General features: G+C 39.6%; 1 protein-coding gene across 1 annotated transcript; it reads left to right on the forward strand.

Moving 5' to 3' along the window:
• LOC131643835 (uncharacterized) lies at window positions 1-3348 on the forward strand. Its single transcript, XM_058914200.1, has one exon. The coding sequence runs from the start codon at window positions 1-3 to the stop codon at window positions 3346-3348; it is 3348 nt and encodes a 1115-aa protein (XP_058770183.1).
• Window positions 3349-13984: the final 10636 nt, after the last annotated feature.

The following is a 13984-nucleotide window of genomic DNA, read 5'->3' on the forward strand; positions in this document are numbered from 1 at the left end:
ATGGAAGACCTTGAGCAAGAAAATCATGAACTTCGCGATGAAGTGACTACTCTCCGCGCAGGGGTAGAAAGATTAACTGCTTTGGTAGAGACTTTGATGGCTGCTCAGAGTACTCAAGCTCAGACTGGGGAACAAACCGCTGCGATGTCGGAAATTCTTACTACTACCATCTCCATGGCTCAAAACACTGGTCATTCATTCCATCAAACGACCAATGGTTTCCCATGGGGCATGTCTCACGGCTTTACACCCGAAGGATATCAGCATACCAGTGGAGCTATTCAAACCACTGCTACAATGAATGGGACTCATTTTGTTCCTGGAGCCACTCAAGCCATTCCCACGATGGTGTTCACCCCACCTATCCCTGGAGCTGCTAGATTTACCCCTGTAATGACCATGACCCCAACTCTGGTACACACTGTGCCACAAACTGAGGAAGCTATTTACCATGCCGACCCAGGTGAAGGAAATGGAGTCCACGGTGATTTCCAAGATCAGTTCCAAGAGATGCGAAAGGAGATCAAGGCACTCAAAGGAAAAAATTCATTTGGAAAGAATGCTTATGATATGTGTCTTGTGCCGAACGTACGAATTCCAGCCAAATTCAAGGTGCCTGATTTCGAGAAATATAAAGGGAATTCGTGTCCTCAGAGTCATTTGACTATGTATTGTAGAAAGATGGCTACTCACACTGATGATGACAAATTGTTGATCCATTACTTTCAAGATAGCTTAACTGGTGCTGCTTTAAGATGGTACATGGGATTGGATAGTTCCCATATCAGTTCTTTTGATGACCTTGTAGAAGCATTTATCCGACAATACAAGTATAATGTTGACATGGCTCCCGATAGGGACCAACTCCGAGCCATGGCACAGAAAGAGAGGGAATCCTTCAAAGAATATGCACAAAGATGGCGTGAAGTCGCCGCCCAGATTTCTCCACCCATGGAAGAAAAAGAAATGACAAAGGTTTTTCTGAAAACTCTTAGCTCGTTTTATTATGAGAGGATGGTTGCAAGTGCCCCGACAGACTTTACTGAGATGGTGAATATGGGAATGCGACTTGAGGAAGGTGTCCGTGAAGGAAGATTGGCCAAAGAGGGAAGTTCTAGTGGCGCCAAAAAGTTTGGGGGAGGCTTTTTTAAGAAGAAAGAACAAGAAGTTAGTGCTGTTTCGTATGGAGCGCCTGGAAGAAAGAACAACTATCGATCACAACACGTCGCGGCTGTATCCAATACAACTCCAACGGTTTCAGCATATCAACCCCAATTTCTTCAACAAAATGTGCAACTACAACCTCAACAACAAACTCGTCCGCCACATAATAATCAGCAAAATAGAGCGCAGAGAAAGACAGAATTTGATCCGATACCCATGACTTATACTGAGTTGCTTCCTGCCCTCATAAAAAAGAATCTCGTGCAGACTAGGGTTCCTCCGCCTGTCCCAGAAAACATCCCATGGTGGTACAAGGCCGATGACTTTTGTGCTTTTCACCAAGGTGCACCTGGTCACAGTACGGAAAGATGTTACCCATTGAAGTTGGAAGTCCAGAAGTTAGTCAAGAGCGGTATGCTGACCTTCAAAGATGTCAATCCAAATGTTCAAGCTAATCCTTTGCCTCAACATGGGGCAGCTTCTGTGAATATGGTACACGGATGTCCTGGGAGATACCAAGTTTTCGACATTCGCTATATTAGAGGATCATTGGTTAGGATGCATGCTGGTTTATGCAGACTTGCTTATTTTCAACATGACCACGCCGCATGTACAATTTGTTCCAGAAATTCACGTGGATGTCTCGTTGTGAGGAGAGACTTGCAAAGGCTGTTGGATCAAAGGCTCATAACCATTACTTACGATAGAAACGAGGATAATGATGTCAATGTTGTGGCCCCTCATTTCAATATACCCAAGCCTATGGAGATGATCTACGATAGCCAGAATTCCGCTGTTTCTCCCTTGGTAATTTATCCATCTGGTCCGATTCCTTACACTTCAGACAAAGCGATACCTTACAAATACAACGCCACTATGCTTGAAGAAGGAAGGGAAGTTCCAATACCCGATGTGCCTTCTGTTGATAATATTGCTGGTATGAGCAGAGTGACCAGAAGTGGACGCGTGTTCGCACCGTCGTCTCAGAAAAGAGTCGAAATCCCAGTTAGTGAGCAAGTGCCAGTAAGAAATCCAATGGTGGATTATGAACCAAGCTTTGTGGAAGGGCAATCTAGTGGGACAAACGCTGGTACAAGTGATGATGAGATTTTGAAGTTGATCAAGAAGAGCGAGTACAAAGTTGTCGATCAACTATTGCAAACTCCTTCTAAGATTTCTGTGCTTTCCTTGTTGGCGTGCTCCCCAGTGCATAGGGAAGCCTTGATGAAGATTCTGGATCAAGCCTTCGTCGACCATGATGTGACGACTGACCAATTTGGTGAGATTGTGGGAAATATAACTGCTTACAACAACCTGAGTTTCAGTGATGAAGATCTTCCTAGAGAAGGCAGAAATCATAACCTAGCGTTGCACATTTCAATGAATTGCAAGTCAGATGCTTTATCTAATGTATTGGTAGACACTGGTTCATCTTTGAACGTTATGCCCAAATCCACTTTATCTAGACTTTCGTATCAAGGTGCTCCAATGAGATATAGCGGGGTTATTGTCAAGGCTTTTGATGGGTCAAGAAAGAGTGTTATTGGAGAAGTGGACCTTCCAATGAAGATCGGCCCGCATACCTTTCAAATCAAATTCCAGGTAATGGACATCCATGCTGCGTATAGCTGCCTATTGGGTCGCCCATGGATCCACGAGGCAGGGGCAGTTACCTCCACACTCCATCAGAAATTGAAGTTCGTAAGCAATGGAAAGTTGGTTACAGTGGATGGAGAGCAGGCATTAGTGGTCAGTCATCTTTCGTCATTTTCCTACATTGACGCTGGTGAAGCCGTTGGAACTCAATTCCAAGCACTTTCTGTGGTTGGCAAGGATGTTGAAAAGAATGGGACATCTATTTCTTCTTTGAAAGATGCACGCCAAGTGGTTCAAGATGGTTCCGCTGTGGGTTGGGGTCAAGTTTTGAGTCCGCCCGATAACAAATTTCGTGAAGGTCTTGGTTTTTCTCCTACATCTGCAAGATATAGTAAGCAAGACACTGTTACCCGCCCGATGCAAGAGATATTTCACAGTGGAGGTTTTGATCACCCTACACCTCCTGAAGTAGATGCTGTTATTGAAAATGATTCTGAAGAGGATTCGTCAAGCTTCGTGGTGCGTGGGGTAGCTTGCCAGAATTGGAGTGTTGTTGATGTCCCGTCAGTGGTTCACATTTCTAAGTAATGCCTTTTGTTGTTGTTTATTTTGAAAACCCTTCCGCTCTGCCCAAGGCGGAAGAATATGCTATGTTAGGGCTTCATTAAAATAACTCCTTTTGCTCTGCCCAAGGCAAAAGAGAATGTGTGTCGGGCTTTGTTTCAAATTTTTGATATCATCAATAAAAATGTTATTTTGTTTCCTATATTTTATTTTTTACTTTTCGCTTTTCTGGAAAATGGTAACCTAAAAAAAAACCTGAAAAAAAAAAAAAGAAAAAAGAGAGAAAATAATCACTTTCAATATCTGCATAAAATTCTCGCATTCATCAGTTTCTAAAATCAAGCATAAATCATATGTGCAGATTAATCCATGATAAACCCATTGAGAATTATGACCCTATGCCCTCTCCCAACTTTGATTTCCCTGTGTTCGAAGCTGAAGAAGAAGGTATTGAAGAAATTCCTGACGAGATCTCCCGTTTGCTTGAACAAGAACAGAGGACCATTCAACCTCACGAAGAACCAATAGAAGTGATTAATTTGGGTTCTGAAAAAGACAAGAAAGAAGTTAAGATTGGGGCACTGCTCGCTGAAGACGTCAAGAAAGGATTGATAGAGTTGTTGAGAGAGTACGCTGATGTTTTCGCCTGGTCTTATCAAGATATGCCAGGATTAGACACAGATATTGTGGAACATCACTTGCCGTTGAAACCAGAGTGTCCACCAGTTAAACAGAAATTGAGAAGAACTCACCCGAACATGGCAGTGCTGATCAAAGAGGAAGTTCAAAAGCAGATTGATGCAGGTTTTCTTGTTACATCAGAATACCCTCAATGGTTAGCCAACATAGTACCTGTTCCCAAGAAGGGTGGCAAGGTTCGAATGTGTGTCGATTATCGAGATTTGAACAAAGCCAGCCCTAAAGATGATTTCCCTTTACCCCACATTGATATACTGGTAGATAGTACGGCTAAGTACAATGTTTTCTCCTTTATGAACGGTTTCTCTGGTTACAACCAGATCAAAATGGCACCTGAAGACATGGAAAAGACCGCATTTATTACACCTTGGGGTACGTTCTGCTATAGAGTGATGCCTTTCGGTTTGAAGAACGCTGGTGCTACTTACCAAAGAGCCATGACAACCCTCTTCCACGATATGATGCATAAAGAGATTGAAGTTTATGTTGATGATATGATTGCCAAGTCTAACACCGAAGAAGATCACGTGGTACACTTATTGAAGTTGTTTGAGCGTTTGAGAAAATACAAGCTCCGCTTGAACCCAAACAAATGCACTTTTGGTGTTAGATCTGGAAAGCTGTTGGGTTTCATTGTCAGCCAGAAGGGCATTGAAGTCGACCCGGAAAAAGTTAGAGCTATCCGTGACATGCCCGCACCGAGGACTGAGAAACAAGTCAGAGGTTTCCTTGGGCGTTTGAACTACATCTCCAGGTTTATATCTCACATGACTGCCACATGTGGGCCAATCTTCAAGTTGCTTCGGAAAGATCAGAGCATTGTATGGAATGATGATTGCCAGAAAGCTTTTGACAGTATCAAAGAGTATTTACTTGAACCTCCTATCTTGATCCCACCAGTGGAGGGTAGACCCCTAATCATGTACCTAACTGTTTTGGAAGAGTCTATGGGTTGTGTCCTTGGACAACGAGATGATACTGGAAGGAAAGAACATGCCATCTATTATTTAAGCAAGAAGTTTACTGATTGTGAATCCCGCTATACGTTACTTGAGAAGACCTGTTGCGCTTTGGCTTGGGCAGCAAAACGTCTCCGTCAATATATGCTGAATCATACCACTTGGTTGACATCCAAAATGGATCCGATCAAGTATATCTTTGAAAAGCCCGCTTTGACAGGAAGGATTGCTCGCTGGCAGATGTTACTGTCTGAATATGACATAGAGTACCATGCGCAGAAAGCTATCAAGGGAAGCATTTTAGCAGATCACTTGGCTCACCAGCCTATTGAAGATTATCAAACAGTTAAATTTGATTTCCCCGATGAAGATGTCATGTATCTGAGGATGAAAGATTGTGAAGAGCCAGGCCCTGAGGAGGGACCTGAACCTGTATCCCGGTGGGGTTTGGTATTTGATGGAGCTTCTAATTCTTTTGGCCATGGAGTTGGGGCAGTCATCATTACTCCCCATGGTTCTCACGTTCCATTTACCGCTAGAATCTGTTTTGAGTGCACGAACAATATAGCAGAGTATGAGGCTTGTATCATGGGTCTTGAGGAAGCTATTGACTTGAGAATTAAAATTCTCGACGTGTATGGAGATTCGTCATTGGTAATCAATCAGATCAAAGGTGAATGGGAAACTCGTCATCCGGGGTTGATCCCATACAGAGACTATGCTAGACGTTTGCTACCGTTCTTCGACAAAGTTACTTTCCATCATATACCTAGAGACGAAAACCAGATGGCAGATGCTCTGGCCACCTTGTCTTCCATGTACAAAGTGAACGCCCATAATGAAGTGCCTCGCATCACAATTAGACGCCTCGATAGACCTGCCCATGTCTTCACAACGGAAACTGAGATAGATAACAAACCATGGTATCATGATATAAAGTGTTTCCTCAAAAATCATGAATACCCACCTGAGGCATCAAGTAAAGACAAGAAGACTTTAAGGAGATTAGCATTCAACTTTTTCCTCAATGGGGATGTTTTATACAAAAGGAACTATGACATGGTCTTGCTTAGATGCGTGGATAGACACGAGGCAAACATGTTAATGAAAGAAGTTCACGAAGGTTCTTTTGGTACTCATGCCAATGGTCATTCCATGGCTAAGAAGATGCTTCGGGCAGGCTATTATTGGTTGACAATGGAGTCCGATTGTTTTCAGTTTGTGAAGAAGTGCCACAAATGTCAAATTTATGCCGATAAGATACACGTGCCCCCAACTTTGCTCAACATCATTTCTTCCCCATGGCCATTCTCTATGTGGGGAATTGATATGATTGGCATGATTCAACCCAAAGCTTCAAACGGTCATCGTTTTATATTGGTCGCCATTGATTACTTCACCAAGTGGGTTGAAGCGGCCTCATACGCCAATGTGACCAAACAAGTAGTTGTCAAGTTCATCAAAAACCAAATCATCTGCAGATATGGTGTTCCGAATAAGATCATCACCGATAATGGCTCTAACTTGAACAATAATATGATGAGGGAACTCTGTGAAAGCTTCAAGATCGAGCATCACAACTCTTCTCCATACAGACCTAAGATGAATGGTGCTGTCGAAGCTGCTAACAAAAATATTAAGAAGATCTTGCAAAAAATGGTGGTTACATATAGGGATTGGCATGAGATGCTTCCTTTTGCCTTACATGGATACCGTACGTCTGTCCGAACTTCAACAGGGGCAACTCCTTTCTCTTTGGTCTATGGGATGGAAGCAGTACTCCCAGTAGAAGTAGAGATCCCGTCAATGAGAGTCTTGATGGAAGCCAAGTTGACTGAGGCTGAATGGTGTCAAAACAGGTTTGATCAGCTGAATCTAATTGAGGAAAAGAGATTGACAGCCCTATGTCATGGCCAGCTATATCAGAGGAGACTAAAAAAGGCATTTGACAAGAAGGTCAAACCTCGAGAGTTTAGAGAAGGTGATCTTGTACTCAAGAAGGTCTTGTCCTTTCAACCTGACCCTAGGGGCAAGTGGGCGCCAAATTATGAAGGTCCATATGTCGTTAAGAAGGCTTTCTCTGGAGGCGCCATGATCCTAGCAACCATGGATGGTGAGGAGCTCCCACGACCTATGAATGCTGATGCAGTCAAGAAATACTTCGCCTAAAAAAAAAAATAAAAGAACAGCTCGCTAAGTTGAAAACCTGAAAGGGCGACTTAGGCAAAAATAAGCGTCTCGGTGGACTGAAAACCCGAAAGGGCGGTCCAGGCAAAAATTAGAGACATAAAATAGAAAATAGTCATCCTGGTAGATTGAAAACCTAAAAGGGCGGTCTACGCAAAAGTTAAGGATTATGGCAAGTAACTGCATTTAACCAGATTCGATCACTTGGAAGCGACCAAGGATTCCTTATCAAATACGATTTCGACTAAAGTGAGAGCACGGATGGAATTCAAAGTTGTTAGGGAAAATAGTGATCATCGTATTTCAATGTAGTCTTTTCCAATTTATACCATTTTCCAAGCTTTGTAACGATCTATGGAGTCATGCCTTTTGTGGACTACCATTCTATTAAATAAAATTTGAGCCTTTGCCCAATTGTTTGTTATTCCCATTTATTTCCATTTCATGCAAAATTTCGTTTATTTTTGATGATATGTATTTGAAACTTATGTTTTAATAATAAACTTGTTTTTTTCCAAAATAATAATGAAGAGGTTTTTCCTTGGGTTTGTGAACACAAAAGGGGATGTCAACAAATCACTTCAAGAATGGTTTAATATCCAAGTACATGGCTGGGCGGTCGCTCAAGAGAGGTTGTCATTGTTGCATGATTTACGAATATTTGCATGTGGTGGTCTTTGGATGTGTGGTTTATGGTTCCCCAAGTGAACACGGAATTTGAATGACCCCCACTCTTTCGAGGCGGAGTTTATGATTATGTTCCTATTGCTCCCAAAGTGTGCTACCTTCCCACCAAGAGATTCAAACGTTATAGCAAAATCTTGCTCCATCAGTGATCTTTGTCATCCCCAATAAGGCTTGCCGAGTACTTGACGTGTGCTATGAAATTTTGGGTCGTGCTAGTATCTCTGTCTTTGGTTCGTTTTGTCAGCATGTGCATGGCATTCATACATTCATACTTACGCCTTTCATGCACATTTGCATTTCCTAATGATCCTAAATCCATTTTGGTTGTGTTTATCACCAAGTAGTATATTCCGTCTCTCCAATAGAGTGTCAGCCCTAAGCAAAAAGTGCGTATCCTCTCTAAATTCCCCACTGAGTTTATCCCTCGTGGGAGTGTTTGCTTTAGCTTTCCTTGCCATTTTGGATAGGATAAATCCTTAGATAAGCTTATTCCTCATCAGCAAGAGTCTTGGTTGATCATTTCTCTCCCGTTTGTTCTTGGATTGATTTTTGCCTCTAATCACTCGGGCCTCTCAAATTAATGAAACTTGGATCAAGAGTGTATCTTTTTCACTTTTGATAACATTATTCCTACACCTTCAATAAACGTTGGTGTACCCTTTATTTCTCTACCATCAGTAAAAGTTGGTAGTTCACCTTCAGTAAACGTCGGTGTATCTTTCATTTCTCTACCTTCAGTAAACGTTGGTAGTTCACCTTCAGTAAACGTCGGTGTATCTTTCATTTCTCTACCTTCAGTAAACGTTGGTAGTTCACCTTCAGTAAACGTCGGTGATTCTTTCATTTCTCTACCTTCAGTAAACGTTGGTAGTTCACCTTCAGTAAACGTCGGTGATCCATTTGTTACTCTACCTTCAGTAAAAGTCGGTAGTTCACCTTCAGTAAACGTCGGTGTATCTTTTGTTGTTCTACCTTCAGTAAAAGTCGGTAGTTCACCTTCAGTAAACGTCGGTGTATCTCTCATTTCTCTACCTTCAGTAAAAGTCGGTAGTTCACCGTCAGTAAACGTCGGTGTATCTTTTGTTGTTCTACCTTCAGTAAAAGTCGGTAGTTCACCTTCAGTAAACGTCGGTGTATCTTTTTGTCTTTCTACCTTCAGTAAAAGTCGGTAGTTCACCTTCAGTAAACGTCGGTGTATCTTTTTGTCTTTCTACCTTCAGTAAAAGTCGGTAGTTCACCTTCAGTAAAAGTCGGTAGTTCACCTTCAGTAAACGTCGGTGTATCTTTTTGTCTTTCTACCTTCAGTAAAAGTCGGTAGTTCACCTTCAGTAAACGTCGGTGTATCTTTTTGTCTTTCTACCTTCAGTAAAAGTCGGTAGTTCACCTTCAGTAAACGTCGGAGTATCTTTTGTTTCTCTGGTGTTGGTTTGTCTCTTGCGACACCTTATTCCATTAATTTTCCTCATATACATTCATACATATCATCTCATATGCATATATGCAGTTCTTAGGGCCAAAAATTGTGTATTTTTTGTATTTAAGTCCCTTCAATCACATCGAGACGAAGATTTCAATCTTCATGCCTCTAGATTGAAGACACTTAAATAGGGGCATCTGTCATACCCCAATTTTTGCCCCATACATTTTAGTCCACTAGATCATTTGCATATCATTCATTCACTAAGGCATGAGTTCAAATAATCGACATTTTGTACAAAATCAAAGTTCCTCCATGGTTTGAGCTGGGTATGTCAATTGAGCGTGATTTAAGTGTTGTTTCTAGTGGAGCATGGTAGGGAATTAGGGTTTGAATTCTCCTTAACTGTTGGTCAAGATGTGGTGCTTTATTGAACTTGTGTTACTTAAGGTACAAGGCATTCTCAGTAGAACATAGTATTTGAGACAATTTAAATACTTGAGAATAAATTGGAAATTGCATTTGATTATAGCATAAAGTTGGATTCGGCACATTGGTTAGCTATAAAGTTTGTTGGAAACATGAATCAAAATTTGAACTAATATGGCATACATCCAAGATTCTAAAGTTACATGGCCTACTTGGAACAAATTGGATTCAAGTTTCGTCGAAAGTTTAAGTTACAAATGCCACTTGATACAAGAATAAATCCAAGAATTGTAAGAATGCTAAAAGTGTGTCATTCCTTCAAAGTTTGAAGTTTACAATTGGATTCAATTTGAATCATAAAAGAAGTGTATTCTAAAAACTAGCAAAGTTACAAGGATCGTCAAAGTTTCATGTCGATTTCCCTTTTCAAGGATTGTCATGACGAACATTCTTTTAATCTTCAAACTTCCAACCATCATCTTTCATCGCCATGACCTTGAATAAAAAAAAAAACAAGAAACCATAAGATCAAAGCAACATGGCTTAAGTAATTGTCCATAAATTTTGCAACAAAAATGAGATTATGCAGGCCCATTAATAGTTGGTTCAAAACAACAAAATCAGCCCAAATTCATTACCTACCCAAGGCTTTGCTGTCCACAGAATAAAACAAAGCTGCTGCCCTGCTCTCACCATGCTGCTACCTGTATCAGGAAATAGCATGAAAATGGAAAAACACAGGCTGCTATACCAAAAGTTCACTGCAGAGTTTCCCAAACTAATTCCAAACCAGATTTTTGAATCCATCCTAACCTAGAATGATGTCCAAACCTAAGCACTATATATCCACATACTGTTTCATTGGGATGAAGAAAAAAAAGATTCGGCAGCCACCACAAAAAACTCAGAAAACTCTCCATTCACCTCACTAAAGGCTCTCCATCCTCACTAAAAAAAATCAGTAGAGTTTCACACTGAAACTCTGCTTGATTGAGCCCAAACTCCAGCATTCAACCAACTATACAGAGCTAGAAGAAGAAGCATTCAGGAATAATACACACCAGAAGAAGGTATAAAAATTTATCTGAAATACCTTATTATTGTCGTTTTGATGTAAGCATATAAACTTAGCATCATAGTAGATTTAGAGTTGACTGTAAGATAAAGTTTTTCGTTGTTGTTGTTGCTTGCTTATGCATTTCTTGTTGTCATACCATGGCTGAGGTATCTTTGTGCTCACTGATGAAAAGCCCTAAGGAGATGCTAGCTAGCTAGAACTCCATGGTGCTGAGGTGATGTTGCACAATCTTTATTTATGATGCTTCTGTTTTGTACTGCTATTTGCCTTACACCACTTCATTTTGTTTTTCCTACCTAAGCCATTTTCAGTTTGTACAAATGTTAATATTCAAAAACTTAAATCAGACAATATGATTTGGATTTTTTTTCAGTTTACCAGTAGTATTTGATTGATAGAGGAAGGTTGATGTTGTTTATGCGCTGCTTTGTTTAAATGTTGACAATCTGCAGCTTAACCATCGACCATCAAATTCCTGCATAAACAAAAACTGAACATAAGTTGTTTTTTATAAAAAAAATATTAGAAGAACTCGGTACCATTTCTTACAGAAAGAAAATCGGAATGATCCGAACATGATCGTGAATATTAGAGTTCAGATGATCTGTAAAGGAGACCGAATGAGAATCACTAACCTTGTACATAATCTTTGCGCCTTGTGTTCGCGCTCCAATTGTTCGAACATATCTGTTGGGATCGATTTAGAGTCTATCTCCGGTTGCTCATATGTCCGATTTTTCGTTGACGAGATTGCTCGTTCACGCGAGAGGGATTGATTTAGTTCTTGAACTCGTAACGAAATCGCCGGAATATAGGACATATGGAAGAAACGTATGAGTGATACCATACGAGTACGAATGGAGAGAGACTGAGAGAAGTGTGATGATTCCTCTTGAATGTTGGTGTTGTTGTTTTTTGCGAGGGCATAGAGAAACAAAATGGAGAGAGAGATTTCGTTTTCTTTTTTTTTTTGCAGAAGAAATTCCACGATGGGGGCGCCGTTCCCCTTGTCTTTAAATTTTTAGGGTTTCCCAAACTCAATTGCCAAATCCTGTAATGCTGGGCGGATCCGGGTCATACCCAATCCGGTCCAGCTTCTTCTTTTCTTTTTTTTTTTTTCTTTTATGAGTCTTTGGGCTTTACACCTTCAAATCAAGAGACAAACCCCCGGGCCCATATATTCTTTTTAGTGTTATAATAAGTAATTTATTGAATAATGATAAAACAAAAGCACAGTTTTTTTTTATCAAAATAAAAAGACCAAAAATATTATGTCTTTAGATGTATGTTTAGAAATTTCTTTCAAAAAATATTTCAAATGATCATTTTTTAAGTTTCTTATCTCTTATAAATAATCTTGTTAGAATTATCGCACAAATTGTTTGATATATTCTTGTAGATTTGATCTTGTGTTTGATTATTATTTCACTTGCCAATTGCTTTAAACTTTATTCCCTTCTAATCAAGATAAAAATGAATACGCGATTAAAATCTACCTTCAAAATAACTTCAAGCGCTTGATCAACATCAAGTTTCTTTCCCGCTACGCTTTATACTCAAAACATGTCATGACAAAAAAATCTTGGTCAACACCAAGCGTCTTCTCTTAAACAAAAATCTTTTCTTAAACAAAATGCTCCTTCCTCATTTCCAAATTTCCAAAGTTTTCTTTAAAAATAAACGAATTGAATTTGATCTATAATGGATGAATCAAGAGGGGGTTGTACGTACTTGTACAAGTTGCTCTAAAGCATTTAGGCGATGGCCGTTAAGCTTTTGTTTGAATGCTTTGATTCCATTAAAGATCCTTAAAATTCAATTTGTCTCACCTTTCTCTACAAAACGTTTTTTTATTTATCAAATCAATTTCGATTTATAATGGATGAATCAAGAGGGGTTTGTACGTACTTGTACAAGTTGCTCTAAAGCATTTAGGCGATGGCCGTTAAGCTTTTGTTTGAATGCTTTGATTCCATTAAAAAACCCTAAAAATTCGATTTGTCTCATTTTTCAACAAAACACTAAAAGTAAACGATTTTAACTCATTAAAACTCTCTTTTCATAAACACATATTGGTCAATATCAAACTTTTTTTCTCCTACTCGTATTTACATCTAAAAAGAAAACTCTAAAAAATCGAATTGAGTTTGGTCTATAATGGATGAATCAAGAGGGGTTTGTACGTACTTGTACAAGTTGCTCTAAAGCATTTAGGCGATGGCCGTTAAGCTTTTGTTTGAATGCTTTGATTCCATTAAAGACCCTTTAACTTAGTTCGCAACACCTTTTTATAAAAGAGCGATTCACACGTCGTTCATTAAAATCAAACAACAAAAATTCGTAGTTTTACCCGAACTACGATTGCTCTGACTTTCCCATTGCACTAGGGAATACGTAGGCACAAGATACAAATGTCTTGGCGAGCACGATAATAAAAAAACTTTAATTTTGTTTCTTTCTCATAATAATAAGAACGCAAGTAAATATCACGCTAACAATTAATCACAAGAATAACTAAATGGGTCCCATCGAGTACGATGGAGGTAAGGGGTGCTAATACCTTCCCCTTACTTAACCGACTCCCGAACCCTAATCTGGTTTTCATATTTATTTTATCTTTCTTTGTGGGTTTTATCATTATTTTCCCTTTCCTTGTGGAATAAATAAAATCTGGTGGCGACTCTGTTATATTTCGAATGTTCAAACGCTCGAATATTTTTGGCCGGCCGCTACAAGTATTGTTAAGATAAATATAAAAAGGTAAGCTATTACTTATGAAGTCGTGTAATGGTTGTCGAGCAATTTTGCGGGCACGAAGAAATGCAACACATTTATAACATGCTTACTCCAACCTTTCCACGGTGAAGTACATAACTAATTTAGGCGGGAACATACTTGACTGCAGGAACTTGTAGTAATTTGGGAAGTGAACATTAGCTTTTAAACCTTTCAAATCACATAAGGGATCAGATGAAGCCAAATCCATTGATTCCTCCACTGATAGCATTGGGAAATTAATTGTTGTTTGGGTGATTATCCCTTCATCAAGCATTTCCTAGAAAGCAGCTTGGACACCTAATATGAGCAATGAGTATTATTAGCAAATAAGAACTTTTTTAAAGAATTAATGCATCAACAAGTATCATCATATGTGAAATTGCCTATGTGTGTGAATGCTTATAAAAAACTAACATGAGATCACAG

This window comes from Vicia villosa, linkage group LG1, assembly GCF_029867415.1.
Source record: "Vicia villosa cultivar HV-30 ecotype Madison, WI linkage group LG1, Vvil1.0, whole genome shotgun sequence".
Lineage (NCBI taxonomy): Eukaryota > Viridiplantae > Streptophyta > Magnoliopsida > Fabales > Fabaceae > Vicia > Vicia villosa.

What these genes read in the sequence shown, in the direction of transcription:
- LOC131643835 (XM_058914200.1), top strand. Translation starts at nt 1, where the DNA reads ATGGAAGACCTTGAGCAAGAAAATCATGAACTTCGCGATGAAGTGACT.